The sequence below is a fragment of the Trichoplusia ni genome, chromosome 2, assembly GCF_003590095.1.
Source record: "Trichoplusia ni isolate ovarian cell line Hi5 chromosome 2, tn1, whole genome shotgun sequence".
Lineage (NCBI taxonomy): Eukaryota > Metazoa > Arthropoda > Insecta > Lepidoptera > Noctuidae > Trichoplusia > Trichoplusia ni.
The window spans coordinates 4,282,146-4,308,538 of NC_039479.1; the positions used below are offsets into that span (position 1 = coordinate 4,282,146).

General features: G+C 36.6%; 1 protein-coding gene across 3 annotated transcripts in view; it reads right to left on the bottom strand.

Annotated features, from left to right (window-relative positions):
• Nucleotides 1-26,393, bottom strand: part of LOC113504270 — a 79,322-nt gene that overhangs the window by 23,142 nt on the left and 29,787 nt on the right. For all 3 annotated transcript variants that reach the window (XM_026886514.1, XM_026886495.1, XM_026886506.1), the window contains one exon: nt 10,830-10,962. In XM_026886514.1, the coding sequence (XP_026742315.1) occupies nt 10,830-10,962 (133 nt within the window). The remainder of the gene's footprint in view (nt 1-10,829; nt 10,963-26,393) is intronic.

Consider the following 26,393-nt stretch of genomic DNA (forward strand, 5'->3'; position numbering starts at 1 on the left):
ATTTCTTGAGCGTTATTTTTGTATCATAATTGTATTGTTGCAAAGTATTGAATAATGGATATAATTTTTTTATATTTGTTTATTATTTTTATGGGAAATTAAATATTAAAAGCATATCTAACACTTGCTTAAATTGGAATTTTATTGCCATTTGCATTGTTATGATTTCGTACTGTTTTTCAAGAATCGAAATTACAGTGACCACCGCCATCTTTTCTACATAATTCTTTCAAAAAATCAGCAGAAATATCTGAAGAATAACATTGGGACCAAAAACATTTTTAAAACGAAAAGCATCACGAGTTTAATAGCACAAAAATCTTCGTAACTCAACAATAAACAGCATCCGAAAACGAAACCAAACAAAATTCGCTTTAGACGGTAGTGCGGGAGAGAGCGGGGGGCGGCGGGGCGGGGAGGGGAGGGGGCGCCGCGGTGTTGCCGGCTCACAATGCTGATTGAAAGCAAATAATGAAATCATAGGGAATGGAACCCCGGCCGCACCCGCAAATACTGTGAAAAATTGCACTAGCGCTCTCACAACAATGAATGCACAAAATACAATACGGAAACCTGGTCAAATACCGACGCCGTACGTATTGTATGGTGCGAAACCTCACCGATATTCGGTTGCTCTACATCAAATCTATATGCAGTATACAGGTTTCAGTCGGATAAAAATCTAGCCGGCCTATAGTGACGAGCATACCAGGACGCACTTTCATCATTAGTATATGAGTTGTACATTATATTATTAATCACCTAGTAACAAAACATAATAACAATATTCTTTTCTTTTGTTTTATTATTTTAAGTCTACTTGAGGGGGATTACATTTTTGAAATTACGAAAAACATTTCTGTGGGTTAATACCTCTTAACTATTCTCAGATATCATTAAAAAAGAACAATTTAATTTATTCCCAATATCTTTTATCAGAAAAAATGTATAACATTTTATTCTTTAATGACTCGCACGTGTAAGAGATTTACGTTAAAATATTTTCCAAATATTTTCAGACATAATCGAGGCAAATATACAATACTATCGGCGTTGGTCGAATTGCTTTACTGGAAACATTTTATACAATAGGCATTTTCGCAGGTAGAATATTTCCGTAACAACAGAATGTTTAACGGAATATTACCACATCATATGTTACGAATGCACAAAAGAATTTACCGAACCGAACGCTAATTGGCATAATCTGCGAATACATGTGTAACATTAATAATAATGTTGAATTTGGAATTCTAAATTCATATAATACTGGCTGGTTTTGCTGGTGTTTTCGTTCCTTAGTATTTTATTTTGGAATCCAATAATACCTCCAACCCTCCCATGTTAGAGGCCTGGTTCAAAGAAAGAAATGATCGCTTAAGGACTAGCCCTAATATTTACATCATAATTCAACAAAATGCTATAGTAAAAGGTGTGTTCTATCAATTTGGAAATACGCTAGACGTGGTAGTATTGGCAGACGATGGAGGCCATAAAGAAGGCGGTCAAACACTGGCGACAAACAGAGGAGCGTCTAGCCGCGCCCGCGATCAAACAACACTTGACCGATCATCCGACATCCTTGCCTCGAACATATTTTACCAAGCCCATGATGTATTGGCAGGTTCTATATTGATTGAATTGTTCCGATGGTTTATTTAATTGGAATATGGGCATAGGATGTTAGTGCTATTGGAGTTAGTTGGGCTCAATTTTCTGTTATTGGAATAAGGATCTTTTTTATTTCATTTCTGCTTTTGAACTATTTTATAATAAGGAGACATATAGATTTTTAACCAATACATTTTTTCTTCTGATTCTCACAAAAATCTAGAGGTCAATTATTGTAGTCCTTTTATAATCTTACTAGCTGTTGCCCGCTACTTCGTCCGCGTGGTTAGAAGATATAAGTTATAATTTATACCTGCCTTCTATCTATCTATCTGCCTTCTATCTATCTATCTGCCTTCTATCTATCTATCTGCCTTCTATCTATCTTGTAGGATTCAGTCAGCGTTTGCAATGTGAGCGCAAAAAATGTGTTTTTTACGACCTCACATTAGAAACCTCAAAAATTGTAGCCTATGTGTTATTCTGATGTATAAGCTATATTGTGGTAAAGTTTCATTCAAATCCATTCAGTAGTTTTTACGTGAAAGAGTAACAAACATCCATACATTCATACTTACAAACTTTCGCCTTTATAACAGTAGTAGGATTTCCAGAAATCCCAAAATAGGAGCCTATTTTCATCCTTTCAAGGTCAAACAAGCTTAAAAAACTTCTTATATCTATACAATAAGATAATCATAAAATAAAAACAATTGCAAATAACCCATCCCTAAAACACACCGAGTCAATATTGTGTTCATGTTTACGCGCGACTGTTAAGACCGTCAATAGCGTCGATTATGAAAATGACATGTCACTGCACCACGAGCTTAGACTAGCTCGTAATGATATACAAATGAAGGGAGACAGCCGCCGCACTCGATCAAAATAAAAAGCTCTAAAACACGCGCGTGCTTGTGAAAATGGACAGTTTGAAGTGTTGAGTATAATATGTTATAGTCATGTGCATTGATTGTTTATAGTTTAGACTAGCTGTACCTGGGACTACGTCCCGTGGTCCCTACGATGCGTGGAATTTCACGACTAAATATTTTCTTCTAAAATTCAAGTAGCCTTAGTTACTTCAGCCACCTGTCAATAATGAATAGATGAATGAAGGTTCTAAATGGTAAAAATAAACGATTTTTTCTTTCGGTTTTCTGTTTTCGTTTTACAATAACGTGACCAAGTCGTGAACAATTTGTGTTTCATCTACTGTTGGAAATCTAGTTACTAAAGCTTAATCAAAATGAATGGAGTCCGAGAAATTAAATAAAAACAACAGAATTCGTAGTTCAGCGTTTTTGACTAAGAAAGTAAATAATTCAATTTTTCATTGCTACATCCCAATCCACATTGTAAAACAACTCTTTTAACTTTCAGGCAAATTAAAGCAACATTCTTCAGCAAAAACAACTGCTATAATGACAACAGCAATTTGTCATTACAGAATGCAAAATCGTGAGTCGTTCAGTCATTGTACTTAACAAGTTTTGCCGCATCCCTCTAATAGTAAACTCCATTGCGTATTAACCATAATGAGATTTTAATTGAGGGTGTCGCTGTGATCTGTTGTCAGATACGGTTAACTTCATTACGATGGTCCGGAATTAAGTTACCTAATGTAATTGCGCCGTTAAACAATTTACTGGCACATATATTTTGACGCAACCTATGGGATAATACTAGGTACTCGCATTCCCTAATTAAAATTATCTGGAATTACAAATAAAAACATGGTAAAGACAGTTTGAAGCAGAAGATAAATAGGGCGGTGATGATTTTTAATTATATATTTTTGTCTTCTTTATTTGCTTTTTACCAATTACAAACCACGATTTTTGTATCTTTAATATCGTATTTTTCTGAAACTTCTTTAGTAAATTGTCGAAAAGCTGCATTTACATACGAGACGGTTTTGGTAACGTTTAAAGTCTATTTGTCTAGTTCCCACTTCATTTTCGACACTTAAAGACGATAATTAACTGAGACATCTGTGAATACGGTAATACTATTAGGGACCTAAAATTAAATGGAATATTTGAGACATATTTAGCCTTAATCATAGCCTAAGATATGTTAGTTAATATGTACTTCATGAATTAGGTGTACTTCATAGCACGTCCTGGTATACAAACCTCCTTATTTAAATAATTAACATGAATGTGTTCTATTTAAATTAGAACTAGATATATATAGTTACAGAAGTCACAAGATTGGAGATGAATGGTAGATGTAATTGAGTTATAATTAGATTACTATTCTCGTGTAACCGACGTGACACAGCATCATCTTCTACATGAAGGACATTTATAACAAGATGCTGTGTAATAAAAACATAAATGTGTTTCATAAAATCAATCAATAAAATACTAATGAAGATTGATAAAATTTCCTGTAAATCTCTAAGAAGGAGTGCCATGGACTGGATAAAAAAAATGTGTTTTACTGGAAGACATTAAACCATTCCAAGTTAGTTTCAAAACAATTTCTAGTTAAAAATAATCATATTATGGCCGCAAGTGGATAAATACGTTATATCCTATTTCAGTTAGTTTAGTAAAAAAGCACACGGTGACATAAATGTTTCATCCACATATTCGTAATAATTTTGAGGCAGCCACCAGTGTTCAAGTTGTCATCTATGTGGAGATGCAAATGAGAGAGCGGCGTCAAGCGTGGCGCCGCCCTGTGCGACGCTCATAGTACAAAGCTGGGCAAAAAGTTATTTAAACATATTTATCTTACTAATATTATAAGCGGCAAAGTTTGTAAGTATGGATCAATGTTTTTGTTGCTGTTGCATGCAAAAATCACTACAGATTTGGACAAAATTTTCTACACTGATAGTTTATATCCTAAATAACAAATGGTGTTAGCCTGATTTTATATTCCCTTGAGGATCATTTTCGATTTGTAGCGTGCGGAACCGGTGGCAACAGCTAGTAGTCATATAAATATTCACGATTTGTATTTCATATCAATGTTGACAAAAGCTTTTGTCAGTGATAAGTGAAATTTAAGGAATTTAAGGAACTTATATTAAAACGACAAATTGCTACAGTAATATACATAGATTGAACTCATGCAAACATTTGAGACTAAGGGCTTATGAAATTAACGAAAGTGTAGTAAATAGAATACACGTTTACTTCAAACCACTGTGCATCGCCCGCGGCGCCTCACTGACGGCCGCGACTAATCGCCGGCACGACATACGCCGATCGCACTCATTTGCGATTTAATTGCGGATTATTTTGATTTATGTACGTGTTAACAACTTAGAAAGTGTTGGTTGTAATCGTTTTGCAAGTATAAAAAACTTACGATTGCATATTCATGTTTGCTTTTCTTCGGTAAACGATCTCTTTTCGCTTTGATACAAAGCGTATAAACAGCGATTTAAGGTACTGTATCTTTTAACGTTTGGTTAGTATCAGCAGACGTCAAACAGTATTTTACGAAGGAGAAAATGTTATTTTATTAGACGTTAAATCGTAAAGAGATGTGACCAGGAAGTATTTCCGGCAGTTTACAAGGATCTATTAGGGATGGTTTGGAGTGTTTTCGGCATACGTTCGTTGTTCAGCGGAGCGTCATTAACGCTAGCTGCCAGCCGTCATCACGCATTCGGCGCACGGTCGGCTGGGCACGACCGACGACCCCGTGGCGACAACAGCCTAGTGTCAAAGTACCACGAAAACATTGACGATAAACCGCACTAAAGACGCAACAAGGGTGAGGACGTGTAATGGACTTGTGCGACCGTAAGAATTGGGTCGAATTGAAGAAAAACATACGTTTTGTACACAACTTACGACTCCTTATTGTTTTTACAACATAACATTCTACCTTATGTAGAAATGATGAATGAATTTCTTTATCTTTTAGCCGAAAAATGTCCAATATATGCAATAAAAACAGAAAACATGAAAAGAAAACAAAAATTATACTCAATAGCTCAAACAACTCCAAATAAAAATTATCGCAATTAAACATACATAAAAATTTAAATTGCCATATAAAAATGAGTACAATTTCCGAGTGAACATTTCCAATTAAGACAATTGTCGCATCCGAGTGTCCCGTGGCGTGTGGCGGACATAAAACTATAACAGCGGCAACGTAGCGGAACGTTAAACCGCAGCAAACTTGAGACAAGCAGGTTTACTGCCGCACCAGACACGCTGCGTTTATTGCGTGTTACTGACAATGACATTTATTTGGCACCTGCTCTCATATATGTGAGCACCAGTCTTTATTTCAGTTTTGGGTTACTGGAAACGTCTTATTTGAACATTCATGCGATGTTGGTTAGAGGCGTGAACCTCTTGAAGCACATTTTTAGGTTTTTCATGTCTGACTTAAAATACTTTTAAATTGTTAAAGCACTGTAAAGTATATATGACTTGTTAATGTTTATACTTATTCAAAATTTACGTGTTTTAGTAGTGAGAGATTACAATTCTCCGGACAGTCTATTATAATCAATCTTAGACTTGACTAGCTTACAACTTATCGTTACTGAATTACAATAATGCTACGAAATGTTTCTACTTTAGGAAATTTTCCGTTGTCCTTATAAAATTCCTTTTAGGCAAAATAAGGCGTAAGAAAAAAGAACTAACAAAAAGTTATACAATAGCATAGCTTCATATAATTCTCATCTACTTTAGTAAGCAGTTCCTTATTAAAATAACTACTTTGATCTCGAAACGGTAATCCCAAAATGACCTCATATTGCAGCGAACGCATCAAAGCTTTGACATTTCCAAGTATATTATTAACGTGTTATTTTTGTAGCCCTCATAATAAAGGCTATATTACGGCGTCGTTCGTATAAGAAAACTGACCTCGGCCGAGTGAATAAACCTCTAATCGAAGGCGCGGGGGCGCGCCACGGCTCGGGGCATAAATCAGACTCCCCTCGCGATAACGCTGGAGCCTTCAATTTGGCACATCCTTAAAATGACACACGAGAAGCACACCCCTAACGACACCCGCGTCAACTCTCACACCACGCTTATAAATAAAATCGCACACATATTACAGCATTATATGTCATTGGACCAGTCGTAACGAGCTATGCATTGCTGCTACTTCATGAGAAAATATAGGGTTCACACTTTTCATAAACAAAAAAAATACTCCGCTTTTAAGTAACTAGATCAGTAACGATGATTATATGATCCACTTATGTTTTATTTCAAGTATTCATGACTGCCATTTGACAAACGCATGATACTCAAACTTAATAATATAATTATAGACACGATTGCTATACTTTCCGGAAAATATTTGAAAAGAAACGTCACAAAACCAATAGCTTTTATGTATCGTTGGATGTACAAACAAAGGGTTATCGATTTCGACAAGGGCACGGGGCTGTTATAAATGGGAACAGGGGTGCACCCAATGTCAGAAGTCACATTCGTAATTGAATGCAAGAAGAGAAAAGATAGATGTAAATCTGTAGATCAGAAAGCAATACAAGCGTTTGCGTTTGTTTAGTGATATGAAAAGAAGCTTCTTTGAGCTCATGAAAATGTTGGAAGACATAGGTGTACAATTTCAGTAGGTATACATACATATATCTTATTTCGAATATGTTTTATTATGAAAAAGTGAACTGCCCCACCGCTATATTTCTAAATATAAAGTTAACAAATCAGGAAATAAAACATGCAAAAAAACAGCACCTCCGAGAATATCTTAAGGGCATTTCGTATTTTATTGGCACCGTATATTCGTCAATTTAAGAGTTGTCTCAGCATGGATGTAGAGAGGCTGTGTCGCAGTGAAAGCAATCAGGGCGGCGTCGTAGACAAACTGTCGGGGCGGGCCTTAATTGGCGGTCGCGGAGATTTATGCGGGGAGCCGCTCGTCACTCGGTCGCCGATTCTGCCCGGCCGCAGGGTCCCGAGTGAACCGCCGAACGGCGTAACATGACCGCGTCCGCAACCAAGCTGAGGGTTAGCCCTCCGCAAACACTGGCCACGCACTTATTAACACATTGCACTTAATTGACACGGAAACGTTTTGTAGACCGCAATTGTGACCCTAATTATGTAACATGGATGGCCGGGATAAGATTGTTTCATAACCAAATTTAACCAGATGCCGTAAATCCGATCCGAACCGATAATCATCAAAATGGTACCTTTCGATTTGTGTAAGAGTTTTTATTATATCATCAGTATTGGACCTAAAAAACAATTTTACAAAAATGAACAAAATCATAGTTCATTAACTATCTATTCATTGAAGAAGAATTCCAATATTAAGCAAAGCTTAAATCAGGAATACTTTCTAAAATTACTAACTGAAATGCAGAGTTTCGCAGCATGAAAACAATGCATGCACAAAAATATGCATGTTGGTAAAGTCTGGTCAGAAACGAATAGTTAATTAAAATTCCCCGTAGTTAATTAAATTACGCATTGTTATTAACATCCCTGTCAAACTTCTCTTGCTTCTGTTTTTTCGATATTGTGCCTGGATAAATTACATTCTGCCTCAGAAATGGTTGGTTTTTGTATTGTATTATGTAAAAGGGAATATTATTTACTGATACAATTATTGAATGTGTCTGTGGTTTCGTGTAAGATTCTTTTATATCCATTTTGTATTCATATGTCGATTCGATTAATTAAGTTCTTAGATTTTTTTGTATTAACTTGTATACACAACTTAGATCGTTTCATTACGTATTCTTTTACTTAAGTTCTGTGAGTAGCAACCCACTTTTATTGTCACATAATATAATATTCAACATTTTGTCAAGATAAGACGATCTTAAACGCCAATAAAGTAAGAGCTAAAAGCTTCTACGTATTTTATAAAACTTGCATTAACCAGATATCATTAAATAAACTCTTTCAACGTCGACTAAAGGCTCTGTCGCAGCTTGTAAGAGGAAGATTGCAATATTTTTTAATATTTTTATTACGTCACAGTTAATATAATGGAATAGACAGAGGCAAAGAGCACTTTCGAATATGAAGTTAGGCGAACACACGAGAAATTAAATTGACAAAGAACTTGTTTGAAACAAGCAGTATCGTATTTGCTTTATTTTAAAAAAGGTTACATTTTTAATTTTGCGCTTTAATATCTCTTTATTAACTAGTTTTTATTCTTATTTTCAATTTTAATTCTGTTTGATAGCCGTTTGTTCTTTTTATAAGAGAGCTTTTGCGCTGTTAAATACGTTCCAAGAAAAATAGTTTTTCAAATAGAGAAATTATTTTCAGTAAATGTTTCAAGCATTAAGAGTAGAAACTGGACATTATATGTCGGTGTCGTGTAACGGTACACGTATCGATAGTTTGGAGACAAGCGTGGCAGTTGGATGGAGCAAAAGGTTTCTCCAGACGACAGTCCGTTGTTTTTGCGGGGAGCGCGAGGTCGCGGGGCCGGGCTGGCCCTCTCGAAGGGGGAAGCGGTGCCGTTTTCAATTTGCTTTATTTGCGCTTGTTTTAATAGCGCTCACTCCTTATTGCCCGCGCGGACGGCCAGCCAAATTGCTTCGTGCCCGGACGCCTTTTGATTAAGGAGAAACACGCGCGACAGAAGTAGGCGTAAAAACAAAGTGCCCCGACAAATAATACTGTGGGTAGACAGATCACGCCCTACTACAAACCAATACTAATGATTTTTATCGAATTGAACGCACTTCTGACGAGCGACGTGATAAAGATGTTTCATCATCATCATCAGCCTATCGCAGTCCACTGTTGGACATAGGCCTCTCCAAGATGTTTATCAAGTCATATTCAAATAATGTGGTTTGGTCGAAAAAGGTGTTACTGTTGTAATTGTTTTTATGACTACCAAATACCAAATCATTGTTGTGGAATACTAAAATGTAAAAAACACGAATGGCAGGGGCTAAATAAATGGACAAAGAAATACAAGAAAAAAAAAGAAGGTACCTTTCATGAAAATGAGGTAGGCATTTCACAGCTTTAAAGATTCAACGTATATTTACAAAATCAAAATATTCTTTACAGCAGCATGAAAAACCGCTCGTTAAACATCAATCGTACGTTAAATAAATACTTAACCGCGAGACACTCGTCACTTTGCGAGCGATATGTCGATATTTACACAAACGTACCGAACGTCACATAAAATAATGAGCCGCGAACAAATATCGACAGAATATATAAACAAACAATTACAGTCGGCTCCATACCTTCCTGGATACATATATGTATGTATACACTATACGTGTATGTAAAATTATACATCGGTTTATATAATATTGAATGCACACATAAGGGCGCTTCTGCATACAAGATTTTTTTGTTGCTTTTTTATTCATAAAATATTTGTCGTTTATATTATCAACTAAAACGAGCTTTAATGAATGAAAGGACTTGTATAAGAGATCATAGATCACATCTTACAGTATAAATCATTTCTTTTTCATTTCATATGCCATTAAAGTCAGTTTAACTCCTCATTAATTTACAAACGAGATCAAAATATAACTATGTTTGATTAACGATTTGTACTCAATAATACTATCTACACTCAACGACAGTGGGATTCGAACGGTATAGAAATGTATGGTGTAAATGTGCCCTAAAAGCTCAGTGAATACAGTTGGTTGAATGTGACCGAGCGTGTCAATAGGTGAGGCCCGCAACAATGTGGAATGTCGACACTCAGCGGACGCGATAACAAGTGGATTAATTAAATTATCACGCCATCGTCCACGCGACTGTACTGTATACGAGTTTGTTACAATATTTTATTGTTTCGATTGAACTGAGTTTACAATTTCTGTTATTAATAAACGAAAAATGTTTTTTATGTATTATTTGTTGGTATAGAAAAACAAACAGATAGACGATTTCGAAACTGTTAGAAGAGGATGAAAAAAAACTATCACAGTATCTGTTCGAAAGCTTGGTAAGGTATACTCCTTTAGGCAAAACTTATGGAACAAAAATCTTAAGCTGTGGTACTAGACGTGGATACATACCTAATGGCTAAATTGACAACAAACTTTTGCTTTGGTCTTAAAATATAAGTTTTGCATGATCCAGGCTAAGGCTTGTCCTATTCCTGGATGTATTTTTGCGTGTGATTGTAATGTTTATTGAAACGCCAACAACACAATAATTAAATTACTTGGTACAGGAGTCGTTTAATAAAAAGAAAGTATTTTTTTTCAGAATCCGGGAGTTCATTATCAAACGTCCACTAACCTGAGCCAATGTCTTTTGGCGATGGCGGTATGACAGCAAATCGCGTCGTACTGGTCTGCTATCCACACAATGAGGATGATGTAGAAAGCTGTCGTCGTGTCATTGAAGAACTCAGACATGATCGCCTCCATACCTAGAAAGAAAGGGCTATGTTACAAAAGAATAAAAACTTGGCTGGTGGAACTACTTCAAAACATGGGAAGCATTAATTTTAGAAAACATTAAGGGATTTTGACAACAGTATCCTAATGATCGTTTCATAGAAATTACTCCACATATTAATAAATACAATGGTGAAACTTAAAGCAAAATAAATGGACGTCATATTGCTTTACTTAGAATGAATTCCAAGTGTCATCATGACAGTGTTTTCTTATAGTAGGTATTATCAAAATTTCCTCAATAACATCAAATCCAGAAAAAATATGCAAGTCCTCATTGCACTGTAGGTACTGTATCAACATTTCAGACATTAACAAAAATATGCTAGTCCTCAACGCTTTTCATAGTTTTCAACATACAACGTTTATTCAAAAGCAACCACGCTTTATCATCTAGTACAAGAACTCAGTTAATAAAGTCTCTTCTGAACCGCAGCGAGTAAACGCCGGTCGAGATGACTGCGACGTCGCGCCGCGTTAAATATCGCGGGTCATGTGTGATAGCGACACCGGAGACCGGCGCTCGAGTGTCGACGACTAATTAGGTGTCGACAATTACGCGCTAACGACCGAAATCCGAGCAGCAAGCCAGGAGCTTATTAAACGCCTGCATACAGCTACACCCCGAACGATTCATTCATGTGTCTTTGAGACGAAGACGTTATGTTGAGTTTATAAGCTGCTTTGCATACGAACTTCGAATGTGTTCGAATTTAGTGCGCTGTTTTAAGCGTTCTGAGCTGGTTAATGGGGAGTTGTGGTTGGGTTATGTACTTAGGTATAGCAAATTATCATATCTACATTTTTGAAAATAATAAACGAGAAAATGTTATGATTTCATTGAACTGACAAAAATAATAAGTACTATTGTCCTAAAAACATAATAAAGAATCGCAAATCCCATCATGAAAAACATCGAGTCCTCATTCAAATATCTAACGAGGCAGACACAATACGGTCGAAACAAGGGTACATAGGAAACTCGAATGTAGTGAGAATTATAACTCAATAGAGCGCCGACAACTGTCCGGCGCCGCGGCCTGGGCGTGCCTTATTTGCATTTTGATGAGCCTCGACACTGATACAATAAACACGCTGGGGTGCGATCGGAAGTCCGCCGGCAACCGCCCGACACTCGACCCGGCTCCGGCGACGTTTAGCCGTATCATTCATAACCATGTTCGGTCAATTAACTCGCGCTTTGAATTATATACGTGCCACGTCTGCGCTCCAAACTTATTGCGATATGGTTAATGAAATTTCATGTACCGTACTTTGTTCGAATTTCAGAAGCTTTGTCGGCGAGTGCACGCTGTGAGTGGTGACAGGCGCTGAAAGGCGCGCTTTGACAATAGATTGGTAAACGCATTTTACTACAAATTCTATGACAATGCACGCGACATTTTTGTCGGCTTTCCAGCTACTGACAGCGCTTTACTGGTAAAGATAGCGAGGACTGTTAAACATTTTATACAGTCACGATTGGGCCGTAATAAGTTTTGAAGCGCTCGCAAATTAAATATAAATTCCGACAACAGCTTACGTTAAAATGTATGCACGCAGTAAAGTAATTAAAACAATAAAAAATCATTAAGACAGCAAGTGGAGGTTGACTGATACTTATGAAAAGTCACCGGGAGTTACCTATTCAGCGGAGCATGCGACGTAATCCTGAGCGAGACGAGTAAACAAATTACTGGGGTCGGGTCGGACCTACCACGACGTGCCTTCGCCCGTCTGCTATTAATTTTAATTCCGGCGCTACGCGAAGATCGCCTGAGATGGGTGTGAGGCACGCGCGACAGACGGCACCTAGCGGAATCGCTGTAAAATGATCGAAAGATTGATCAAACATCACTGGATCTCAACGGCCAGTACCAATAAACAACGTTGTCGTAGGACGCCAGTGATATACAATCAAGGGTCTCTCAACAAACTAAAATAGTAAAGTCTTTATATTGAAGGGTTTAAATTTGGTTATATTAATTTAAAATGACGTGTAAATATTGTGAAGCAGGTAGGGACCGGTCATCGGTATCGGACAGGTATCGATACGTTTACGTAGGCTCGTGTCAGCGCCAGCCGCTGGACTGCAGGCGGTCGCGTCGCCCCCGTCAACGTACACGTGCACACAGCTTATTAGGATGTGAACGCTATCAATTACATCACTCGCGTGCATATATTTAGGGGTTTATCTTTTTAACAAATCGGAATATATTGAAATTTTATTACTAGTAACGGACATACTTGTGACATTAATCTAAATACTTAGTCCATAGATTGTTCTCTTATGATTGTAAAGTAACAAATTTTGGTATAACTTTCAAAGAACTAAGTTTAATCTTATAAAAGTTTTGAAATTCTAAAACTGAATGTAGTAAGGTGGATCTGCAATCCAGGAGCCAGTGTATACTGGCGGAGTCTGTCGGAATGCACACAAATTGTTACTTCTTAGTTCTTGGTGGGGTTTAATCAAGGGGGACACCCGCCGCGTCTGCCGTCCGCGCTTCCTTCACTTGCCGCAAATTGAGAATAATGGACCTAGCGTGCCGTTTTAGGGTTCTTTCAACTAAAAATCTGTTACATCTGATTGTTCTTTTCTTAGACTTTTGTTGGATTCGTCATTGATTGTTGGAATTTAGGTTTAAAAGACGTTTAAAAGGATTCAGACGTTTAAAAGTCGCAGATTAATTAATGAAATGAATTTACTGGCAAATAAGATTACGTTGAAACATCGTGAATATGTGTATGTAGGTGTCGCCTACCCGCGGTGCTTATGTTTCGGCTAAGCCGTGCACTGGAGATCCGTCTTTACGATCTCGTTAGTGCCGGTAATCGCGACGTTGCACGATCCGGATTACGTCTGTGCATTATTAGTGTTTTTATTGATTCACTCGGCTGCCGTCGTAAACTGAGATTATTATTCGCGACGTATCCCGCGCCCCGCGCCGCTCCCCGCTCCGCCCTCAGCCAAGTTGTTTTGTTACTTAATCGCGACGATAACAACATTTAACGACGGCTAGGTGACTGGCGAAATTCCGCTTCGATGTTTAGTGCTCATTCTATTTTCATTAACCATTTACCCACTTAATGATCCAGATCCTAAGGGAGTGATTCAATGACTTGGACCCATAAAATTAAACCTTAGCGTGACCTGTAAGGTGTAATTAATAGTTCTTACAAGGAATGCTTTATTACCCGCGGAACTCTTGAAAATCTTAAGTTTTTAGAACATTCGCCTTGTGAGCTAATATTTTAAAAGAATGCACGTATATTGTTTCATATTCTGTGTTAAATATATTGGCAAAATTAGTTTAAAATGAAATTTCGAGTTTACCCATATTTTCACCTACGGCCCTACTTTCGGCTACGGCCTCAGCAAACATATCAGCCGGGGTCAACATTAACAACCCACTTTAATCAAATTAACAGAGCAAACGCGGCCAACACTTTCAGTCGTTTTAATAAATTTAATAATGTATGTGCTGTTAATACTTCGCAAATGATGAACCAATAAGATTTATGAAACCAATTATGATAAATATATTAAAAAATAATATAAAACCTTAGTGTGCAAAACAGTTCAAGCTGTAAGTTTAACATAAATAATGAATCTAAAACCATATTAAAGTGAAGATAATTTGACGCAGTAAACTAGAACATGATATTTTTTAATTATTTGGTCATACACAGAACCAAGACCAAAGGAGTCGGTTACAAACATACAAGTGAAGTTAAAAATAAGTTGAAACGTGTGGATAATATGATATTTTTCTGGAGAAATTCTTTTTTTTATTGGTTTAATTATAGCAAATACCGATCATGAACTAAACCAAGTATTACAACAATAAGGCTTTTATGAATTAAACATGGGATATATTCTAAATCAACTTCCCTAAAATTTAAATTAATATTTGGTTTACACAAATAGTGTTACCGGATACAAAATCAAATTAAAAGCGAACATGCCGAATTTCCGAACAAATACGGAGCTAGAAATATTCAATCAATTTGTTTAATATCTAAAAGTTATTGAATATAAGTGAAGTAACTCGTATTAAAGGCATATTATACTGTAAAGGAGTTTCTGGATGATAAAACAATCGTAAATTTAAATCATCCTGCCTAAACAAACCAACAACTATTGAGATATAGAGTAACAACTATTATTAATATTATACAATTATTCAGCCCTCTTCCTCTCTCCTAAATTTTTTGCGTGCCCAACAGGGTCCATATTGAACTGCTATTTATTTTCTACCATCTCTGTAACATATGGAATGCAATAAATGATTGAGTATTGAGTATTGAACCCATTTCATAATTCCGTAGCCAATTTCAATTCATAGTTTATTTTTTTTAAATCATTGCAGTTTTATATTACTTTTATTAAGGTAGGTAGGTACTTTTATTAAAACTAGTTTTTTTTTTTAATTAAGAGAAAAGCCTTTTATTGGGCATACACTGTTGCCTGTTTCCCAAAATACAGTCTTTTGATTGAGTATTTCTTTGAAAATGAAATAATATTAAGGCCACGTGTCAGAAATCTGATCCTACGATAGTCTGAAAAAAATATTCGTCGATAGTTTCAGGTATTTTGTCTACCCCTTAAATACACTTATTACGGAGAATCCCAAGTTGTCATGGTTGTTAATCATAGAATTTGCTCGACAGTACGTCAAATATAGTTTAGTTTTGAGGAAATAAATAGAATGAATTTATTGTTTTGCCCAAGACAAAGAATAACAGAGAATAGCAGAAATTTTCCACTTCGTTGAGCTAGTTTTTTCGGATGTGTAATGTTCTACAGGTAAAAGACTTTCAAAACTGCTTTGTACATACACAGAAATCACCAACAACGTTACAGACTTTACATCCTCTTGATTGTATCGACGTCAAAAGAATTAATGTACCTCCTAAGAATCTTGTACAAAACGTCCTAAAATATATTTAAATCAATCTTTTGTCAGCACACATGATCTAGGTCCCAGTCTCGTTCAGAGGAGGACATTATTACACGGTAGAGTCGGCTCGCCGCACAGCTCCGCATGGCTCCGCCGGCGACTCATCGCCAATTTGTATCGAACGGGACGCATGCATGTTAATAAAGCCTATTGTAGTCCTGCGCCCGTACGAGATTAGTCCCCGACTGATGCAACAATCTAATATAGAGCTTTATAGACCTTTATCCCCTAACGTATTATTATAAGTTAACAATGGAAATATTTCACGAATAAAGATTTTACAGTGCTTCATGGAACTTGGATATTGGAGAGCGAATTACGCATTTTTTATATAAACTGTAGAGGACATGAAAAGGAACATGAATTGACAAAAAGGTGCTGCGATATACGGACAGAGAGACAAAAATTGCGGATTACTAAGCGTTCAGTTTTGTTTCTCATGGACAACAGATCTCTTATTTAAAACTTTGCCAGTTTTGTATTTTAGCTGTTTTTGCAAACATTAAGTAGTTTATAAGATAATGTACTAATTCTTTTTTTCAAAGAGTAACTTATAGTTTCTTCTTCTCCACTGGGAATGACATTTCGAACCGTGCCTGGATAACCACCTACTTTCGATAATAACTTTTTGTTTTGTCCAATTATCTTCTAATTTAATTTTGTAAAATTTTTGCGAAGAAATTATAAATGTTGCCTATATAAAATAAGGTATTTTACTAAGTAAGTGGGTATTATTAACGATTGTACCGGTCGAGAGAGAACCCCTGATGCTCGAGTGGAAGACTCGATCATTAGAGCCGTTGAAGAGGTTAATTTCGATAATCCGCTTTGGCACTCGCCTAAAATCTGCCGGCTCGCCCTACGCCCAACATTCACCAGATTATTATTATGCCTACACGTTATTCACTGTTTCGATGTGATGGCGAGGGATCTCTTAATGGTAACTAGAATTTAGGTTTGTTTGATATTCGGTTACGTAACTAGGTAATTAGTGATTAGTTTGGTTGAATTCATTGTGCTTCTGAAAATATTTATGTTTTTATTCTAGTGATTTTAAATACTTATCTATAAAGGAGGAGGCGTTTGCCCAGAAAAGGGAAATACAAAATGGCACTATCGAGTATGGTCTAACTAAAGTAACGTCGATATTCATTTGGCATGTATAAGTTACTTAACGTATTGCGAGTATTGCAAATACGCACGTAAAGTTCGTAAACCTTTTGTCCAAGCAATATGGTTTACATAATTAAATAAAATTGCACAATTTTAATCTTTAAAGTTAGCTCCTTTTTGCAGTATCAAAAATGAAAAAGAGCAGTGAAATGGATAAAAGTTGTTCGCATAATTAAACCCGTTAAAATATTATTTTTCACAATTAAAATGCGACCTTTAGACTGGTGTCTTATATCTGAAATTCTCTTCATTATCGTTACAAAATTAGGATCGCTTAAAATAATGAATTCCATTCCTTTGAATCAGAATAGAAAGTCATCATCATTCACAGCATTTTTTTTCCTATTGGACCTATTTTGATGTTTAACAATCTCCGCTAATATCGTCAATAAAAAAAAGCCAGCGTATTCAGAAACGTTATTATGAAAAGTACATGACATAAAAAAGCTGTTGTTAGATTATCTACATACGACCAATTCATCTCTCTATTACGGTTCGGAATATCCTGTTAATTGGCGTTAACATTTGGATGAAAGTAGATCAGTAAGTCGTGTGCATGAAGGCGCAGGTTTGCAGCCTTCATCGGACATGCCCCGCGGTCGAAACAACATTTGCCGACGGATCGAATTACCGCACCGCCCGCGTCAACGTAACGTAATTGATTCAGCGTCCGACGGGCGCCGCCACGCCTTTTTGTCTCACAGTCAGGAAAAAATGCAAAATCCGCAACTAATTCAATATCCTTACACTTTCCAACATTTTTCAGCAGTTGAGTGAAAATTTTTAAGTCTGTTGGTATTTTTAAAATGTTGTTAAAAACATGGTTAATTATTGGAGAGCCGTTTGGTTCACAGGTTCCGTGCTATGGCACTATTATCAAATGATGTATTCAACATCTGCTACTACTACATTAAAGCGAAGATGATCGTAGTGTTCTAAGTGGCGTAAATTATGTTTTATTTAAGCGCCGCAAAAAATATTTACGGTATATCATATCACATAACAATACAACATACAACATGGCATGCTCAAATTCAAATACACCAAGAACGTTAAAAAAATTGCAAAATTTAAAAAGCAAACGCACTCTCCATTTGCCTACGGAATCCTGAAAACAAGTAGCACCGTGTAGTTTAAAAGTAGATAAATTAATTAAATACTGTATGAGCGAGTGGGTCCCGTAATGTAACCCATTTATAGTCATGAGATTACTGGTGCAGTAATCTTATCTCATGTAGAGCAAGCGTAAACTTCTTGCAGAATTTTAGTTTTAGCTTTATTACTGTAGGAGAGGTTCTTAGATAAACTTATTTAAGTTTTAACGAAATTATTGAGTAAAACAGAGGATATTTTTTAAGGTTATCGCTTATTTAATCGCTACGTTTGATGGCAGAGCGCGTTACCAAACATCAAAAATAAAAGATCTCCAAAAAAAGACATTCACTGCTAACTTTTAAGTAGAAAATCGATATTTAATTTGCAATGTGGCAAATTGAGCTAAAATTAAACAGGAAATTTTCATGTTTCATTTTTGCTGTTGTCTAGTTTTTGTGATAGTCTCTGCGCTGAATTCAATAAATTCTTTTAATTTTCTTATACCAACATTTAAAAATCGCAATCTAACAAAACATACCGTGCAAACTGTATGAAAACAACAACCTAGCGAGTAACATTACCAAACACCCTTAGGACTCAATGGCTTGAAACCTTAAAAGTCTGAGAATATCGAAAAACATTTTCTCGGAAACTCGTATCAGTCACGGGGGCACATAACAGTAGTGATACACGTATTTCTCGGAAAATATTGGAAAGCGTCGGCGCTCGTCCATTCCTATGCGAGTGCAATCCGACATCGTGCAATTGAACACCATGCGAGTCGGAAACTGATATGCAACGAATGCAGGGTATCTATGGGAGACGGGTTCATGCACGACAATCGTAGAGAAAAGTTATGTTGTATATTGTAAGACGTTCCTTACTTATCTTTCGGTGTAGTCGAGTAAGTGAATCATGAGAGGTATTTTTTCGAGACTTGTTGTGGTGTTTATTCAGAAAGCTTTATAGATTGGTTACAAGTAATTTAGTAATCACACTTAACATTAAAAACTTTAATGTTATTTTGACAATTTAATTCAATTTTAACCACCGAAACATCATTATGTAAATATAATTATACAAAACAGAACAACCTTTAAAATATAATAATCTACGTAATCATAAATTAAATACTAAGCTATAATAACATTTACCATATAAGCAACATATTATTTTATACACACAAAGCCCCGCTAGGTATTAATTTAATACGTGGGTGCATCATATTCAACCTCTCTTTCAGAAAATACAAAACGAAACAGAATATTGCGCGCCACCGCAAGCATAATGCATATTGGATTTCATAAAGTAATCCAATGACAATACAACAATAGCAATAACGTGAAAGCTGATATATCGATGTCACAATAATAAAGTTCATATTAGTTTTATGAAAGAATCACAGTACGTAGTGTATGCATTGCGAAATGAAAAACGACTAGGCGAACTCACCTGGGAGTGGCGACCAAGCAATATTGCGGAATTCGATTTAAAACTACGTTAGGTATCAACACAGTCCTATGAAACTATGCGAATGAAAAACAAAACACTGACCATGTTTATTTCATACAAAGAGCAACAATGTAACAACTAATAACGGAGTTTGTTACTCTAGGAATAAATGTTAACTTGATATGCTGATTTGTTGATTGAGTGTGGGTTTTATATAAAACATTTCTCAACAGTGTTATAACTAGGGAAAAATTGTCCATCAATGTCCCTGTTAGGCAATATGAATTTAGGGCCGATACGTATCACGAGGCACGAATGCGACGCTGTACAATCAAAAGTTGCACGGTAAAGGTGGCCTCCCTATAGCTTCCGGTAGACGCCGGATGCTACCAATTTACACAAACTGACTTAATTCTTCAACAGAGGCACCAACTTACCTGCAGGCTTTGAACCGTAAGTGGGGCACTTCAGTGCAGCGCTGTTATTTCCCGGCCAATATTAAAGCCATCGCTAAAATACAGCGATGTAAAATACTGAAACAGAATTTCGCGTAAACTAATTGAAGTGCCATTTTGATTCGGTTTCTGCCGAACGTAATATTTTCGAAGGTATTATGTTTCAGGCTTATAATAGCAATGTTTTTAATCGAAAAGCTTTTGTGGATGATTTTTAATGCACTTTTTTTAATAATGCCTGGGAATTTTTAAATCATTTGATCCTATGGCGAAAGAATAAAAGGCTCGTACAATCAAACAACGGGCTTAAAACGAGTACATCTAAAATGTTACTTATATGACAATAGCAAATATCTGAAATCTTATTCTTATTAATTACAATAATCGTAATTGCTACATTTTGCTTAGGAACAGTAATATCAATAGTCCTCTGAAATAAAAATCAACATTACGAACTTTCTGAAAAGCAAATTTCAGCGGGCACAATTCGTTACTGATAATGAAATCGTTTTGGGCAGTGCAGGACGTACGGCCGGCGTGGCCGTGCAGTCGCATATGCGTCGATATCCGTGTTTTGTTTGACTTTTCCGCCGGGTCCGGGCCGGGCCGCGCCCGCCGGCCGATCACGAAACTAATTATACCTCGAGGCGAGCACGGCGTCGCGTCCGTTCTTCGCAAACTTCGAAATGAATCACTAAACTTATGTGTGGGCCGTTGTGCGGTGAAAGCGTCGCGATTTATAGCAAACACGATTTTCCACGAAATGAGGATCAACTATTTTTAATTAAAAGGCAAAGTTTAAAAATCCCTTGCTTCAAGTTCTGACTTTTTTCAATAAGATAGAACCTGGCTTAAATTCACCTGCAGCAATGCAAAAATGTGCAAAAGAATGTAATAATTCAAAACTCATCTTTCGTTTCAGACAATTAGGTCCACCGGAGCGTCAAAAGGCGGAAGTAAGTCTGTTGATTTTCGTTACCATTTTCTTGGCATTTTACAAGAGACGGCCCGTTGGCATCGTCTCATCTGTATACTTGCTCGGGGGAACGAATGTTCTATCTAATTAACTTTATCATAAAGCGTAGGTTATTGCCTTGTCGGCCGTCCGCCGGTTTAATCGAAAACTTGCTGCAGTATTACTTGGGATTTTTTATCCAAGAAATAAAGTTACGGCGATATTTGATAACAAGGAAAGTCATACTTACAGATATAAATTAAAACATAAAATAATTTTCAGGAATTTTTGATGTCCCCAAAACCGACCAAATGTACCCTTAGATATCCGCTATCATACTGAAGCACCTATTTCAAGTTAAGAAAAAGGATTAAAAAAAAAACATTTTCCCAAAAGATGTTGAACACCGATCCAATACATATCATCATAATGATCCAACATAAGCACGTATAACATGGAGTGCGGCAAAGTGGCAGTTTTCACGAGATTACGTCGGATTTCGTCGGGGTAATTCACTTGGCAGATTGGTGGCGAGTCCGGGCTCGTTCGGCTCACTTTACGTCCCGTGTCCTGTTACGAGCACTCGGAACGATACGATTGTTCCATCATCGATTTCTATACCGATACTACATGAGATGCGTGTGGCAACGCTAGTGATTTTGTAAGCAAAATGTACATGTTTGATGACTGAGTGCCGTGTCCATCGACATGAGCCTTTGAGAGCAAATGAATTTCTACGAAAATGGTAAATTGATCTCCTGACCTCCCCTTGACTCCTCATTATATAAATTTGCTTTTTATTTGGAGTTATTTCTTCTCTCCACTTTTACGAACAGCTAAATGCAAACTTTAAAATATTAGTCATTAACAGGAAAGTAAATATTCCATTTTACCGAGAATGCAAGTACATGTTTTACCTTTGTCTCCTTACAGTCGAGCAGTTTTCATTACGCAATAAGCAACACATGTCAAATGAACTGATTTTATTTAACGAGGCTCGTATCAAAGTGACGTCCGTTGCCAGTCGAATGAGTAATACGTGTTCGTAATTAAATTTTATTTTGACGTGCGATATGTTCTCTTTGTTAAAATTACAAAGAGTTGTTTGTCAGTTTTGTAATTAAACGAAAATACGAAGTGGAAATATTGTGTTTGTAGCGTTGGAGCGTGAAGGCGAGTGAAAAAATTCGGTTATTTCATTCCATCAGCGCAAGGAACATAGTGGAGGTACCGACAGAGTAATTCACTTAGTAAGATTAAGCCCGACGCTATCGGGGTTTACACCTCGGAACGTGAGTCCACTAAGCATTACCAACACTTTAATGTGTTGTGCGAAGCTTTGTTTTTTGTATACCTGTTTTGTGGTAATACTTGGGTTGCAATCAGCTCTCTACCGATAATTCAATTGCAACTAAGTTGATTTGTAACTTCAAAGCTAGACAAAAATAAAAACATGGTGACTACGTTTGGTATAAAGTATGCTACATGCATGCTACGGTGTTACGGCGTAGCAGAATTCATTACACTTTAGGTAATTTTATACCTACATTGATATATAAGAAATAAGTTTACCTTTTATGTTTTGTTGATATTTTAAAATAGCAATAAGTCTGAGATATTTATTATGTAGTTGTTTAATTAAATTATAATACAATCATATTTTTTATTTATCGTAAAACTATATCCAAGCATCTTACATAAAAACAAACGAAGAAACCGTTACATTAAGATACCAAAAACATTCTCACACTTAAAACAACAGTGATTATCAGGTCGAAGACAAAAACTATCCTCTTAAATTTTTCCTGAATGAAAACAAAGTTTTCTCAATTAAATGCTAAGGATAGAACTTACGGGCAAAGTTTCAGTTTTCATCTGAGATAAAACGAGCGTCTGGCCGCGATCATATCGAATGTGGATTAATAAACGAGAAAACCATTCGTACCAATTCCAAAGCTCATATTGAACTTATTATATTCGCAACTAGGTGTTCAATTTTCGATAGATTTCCTGCAAATCAAATATCGCACTAGTATCATTATCGGAATATCCACTGGGACTGTTGGATTTCAGGCTAATATAATGAACATGTCGTCGAAAATAAACCAATACGGAATGAGTCGACTGCCCAACTCCCTAATTTACGTGATGACCCGTTGGGTTCAATGACATGATTAGATGTGTACCTGTGGGTATATTTCATGTGGCAGATATCATTTCAAATTGCATCCTGTGTTAACCAGATTAGGTACGACAGTGCTTCACAAAATCAATAAACGTTTTTGCATTACGTCATCAAATTTCTAATAGCCTCTAATTTATTATGCACATACATACTCTCTCCTAAATTAATAACGTTTTTATTTCTACGGCTCAATTTTTTTTATCTTTACGTTTTCATCTAGTTGTGAATCGACGAAGTATTAGCAATGATTGCAAACAACTATTATCTGAAACTAACAACTAATGCAAAGAATAAGATTGTCGTGTCGCTAAGTCGCATTTACTCTCATAACAAGTAACCTTATTTAAAAGACAAACTTAGCATAAAATTCAAGAGCTCAAGTATTACACGCGCTAAATAACAACGACAACATCTTGCATCGAGAACCTATCAATTATACTAATTCGGTTCAGTGAACAGTGCTAGATATTTTACAGCCGGCAATGCAGATAATGTTGTATTACGTATGCAACGGGAATATGTAGGCGGAGATAACTAGGTGCTAAGAATTATCGCGCGGGTGAACATTTAATTTATTTGTACATGAACGATATGTTATGTAAGTAATGCATAAAGTCTATGTAAAAATGTGAATCTAAGACTGGAATTGTTGGTCTAGTGGTTAGCCACCGTGACTGCTATGTCGGAGGTCGTTGGTTCGAATCCCATCCAAGTAAATGAAAATGCGTGATGAGCACGATCTTGTTCTGTTTCTTGAAGTAATTTATCTATAACATATCAGTGGTCTAGTACTCATATTACAAAGGTTTTTTGAGAATAGATATCGCTGTGTAAAAGTTGTAGAATACTACACATTTTTTAATAAATATATCTGTAATCGGTCGTGAACCCATTTCCTTTACCAATTTTCTCTCTGTAAAAGGTTTAGGTACGCCAACCACAATATTTTCTCAGCAAAAATATTCCCAAGAACGAGAAATATCGAACAACAGAAATAAACAATAAATTCCATTATCGTGAACAAGTTGGAAACTTGATTGCACTAAGTCCATAAGGAAATAATAAAAGTATCAGTGGCACTCGTTGCTCGGGTCGAAGTATCGGCTCACGACGATAGAAGAATCAAACAAACGGGGCGAAACTTCTTAAAACTCCAACTGGCGAGTTGTTTCCACCAGACACTAACTCTTATTACAAACTTACGCCCACCTCGTCTCGCCGATAGACAACTTATAAGTAGCGAAAAGATATCGTATTACAAATTACTTAAGACGTGAAAACATTGTAGGGAAACGACGTCACGGAAACTTTTACGCGGATCCGGCTCTGCTTTTGATAGGTTTGTGTTGATCGTCACTAATTAGCTGAAAACTTACCATATTAATTACATTGCACAACGTATACTGAAAATTTTCTTTTATATAAAAGTGTATTATCTTTATTCAAAGCAATTTTTATCGACATTGTCGTCCCACGCAATAATCCACGGGGCATTTTAACGTAAGCAGGTTTAAATGTAATAAAAAAGCACTCCAGCTAATTTTCCAGTTCTGTTGAACAAACAAGCCGGACTGAACCCGCCATAAAGACAGTGCTCGCGGCCAAACGCGGCTCTGCCGGGAACAACGAGACAAATTATTGAGATAATCACATCGCCAGCAATTGCGGTAAGAAATAAAATTTCTCAGAACCGGTGTTTATTAGAGCAACAAGCCACTGTAAAAATATTAGCTGTCAAGAAATGAACAAAGTTTATTCTTCAATGTTACTTTGAATTGTATTTAAATATAAAATGTTTTTATTGATGAAGTTTTAATTGGCATTGTGGCTGTGGTCTGAAGAGAAACAATATTGCGAGAGGCTTTGTTTTGTAACGAGAAGTTCTAGGCAATCATGTCAGTCTGTCATTGATTAGTGGAGGGTGTCTCGATACAACCTGAAAATGCAACTATGGTCAAACTTATGGACAGATGCTTTGGTGTCAGATAGCCAGCAACGTATTAATCTAGGTACGTGGCGCTGACGTGAGCCTATTATTCTGGCAACGAAACGAGAGCTTCCCTTTGTGTGTTACGAAAGGAAGATCTCAAATCTAAATTTAGCCATAGGTTAGGTGTTTACATGTCCCTAAGGTGGTACCTACATATTTATCAATTTTTTAGGAAGAAAATTTCCTTTACGTGGGCCTGCAGTAGCAGCATACTCAGTTATCGGGCAGTCACAAAAAATCGAAAAGCTTCATAATAAAACTGCACTCTATACGATGTGATGACAGTAAATTGAATGAGTCGGGCGCGGCGTAGTATGTTTGCGGCGCTCATCAATCATACCCGTATGGATTTCATTTTAATGCGACGTCATCGGCGTCTCGTGTGGCCGCCCCGTCATGCCACCCGAGCTCACGTTTATTGTTTTACGCGACCGACACCCAAAGCCTGACTAAATATTTAGCCGTATAATTAGCTACGACATTACTAAACAAAGCGCAAAACAAAGTAGGTAACGGTGACATAAAGTACAGATAACAATTAATTAAAACGTCACAAACTTAAAAGCATTCGCATGCATTTCATTAGTATCTTCGTTGCACTAGACACGACTACGAGTGAGACGATGGGGAGGCAAACAAATTTCCGGCTATTGTATTTACGGATACGGCAAATTAAATCCCCATTTGTAGGAGCAGGACACCTAAGGGGGGGTAGTAATCCAATACCGTGGTCGCCTCCATTGTCGTCCGGCCTGCGCTAGTAACGGGCTTAAGAGCTTCGGCACGAATCGAAAATCTACGAACATTTTGCAAATTAATAACCGGTCTCAGCGATACTCGACGATATTTCATACACCAGGGAATTAAACGATGCGAAGCGTGCGATAGCTTACTTCATTTTCAAGTGAAGCAAAATTCATTTTGAGATCAGAATACTGACATACAAGTTTTCAATAACTATTATTTGGTTAGCAGAATGTTTATTTTTTAGGTCTATATTGGTGCACAACAAAATTCGAGAGGACTACCGGCCGGCCAAACAATCTGGAAATAAAACAACAATCAAATTCAGTGAGCTGCTCTGTACCGGGTAACCGTGCGGTGCAACGTACAAACAACGTTGATTCATGCTTC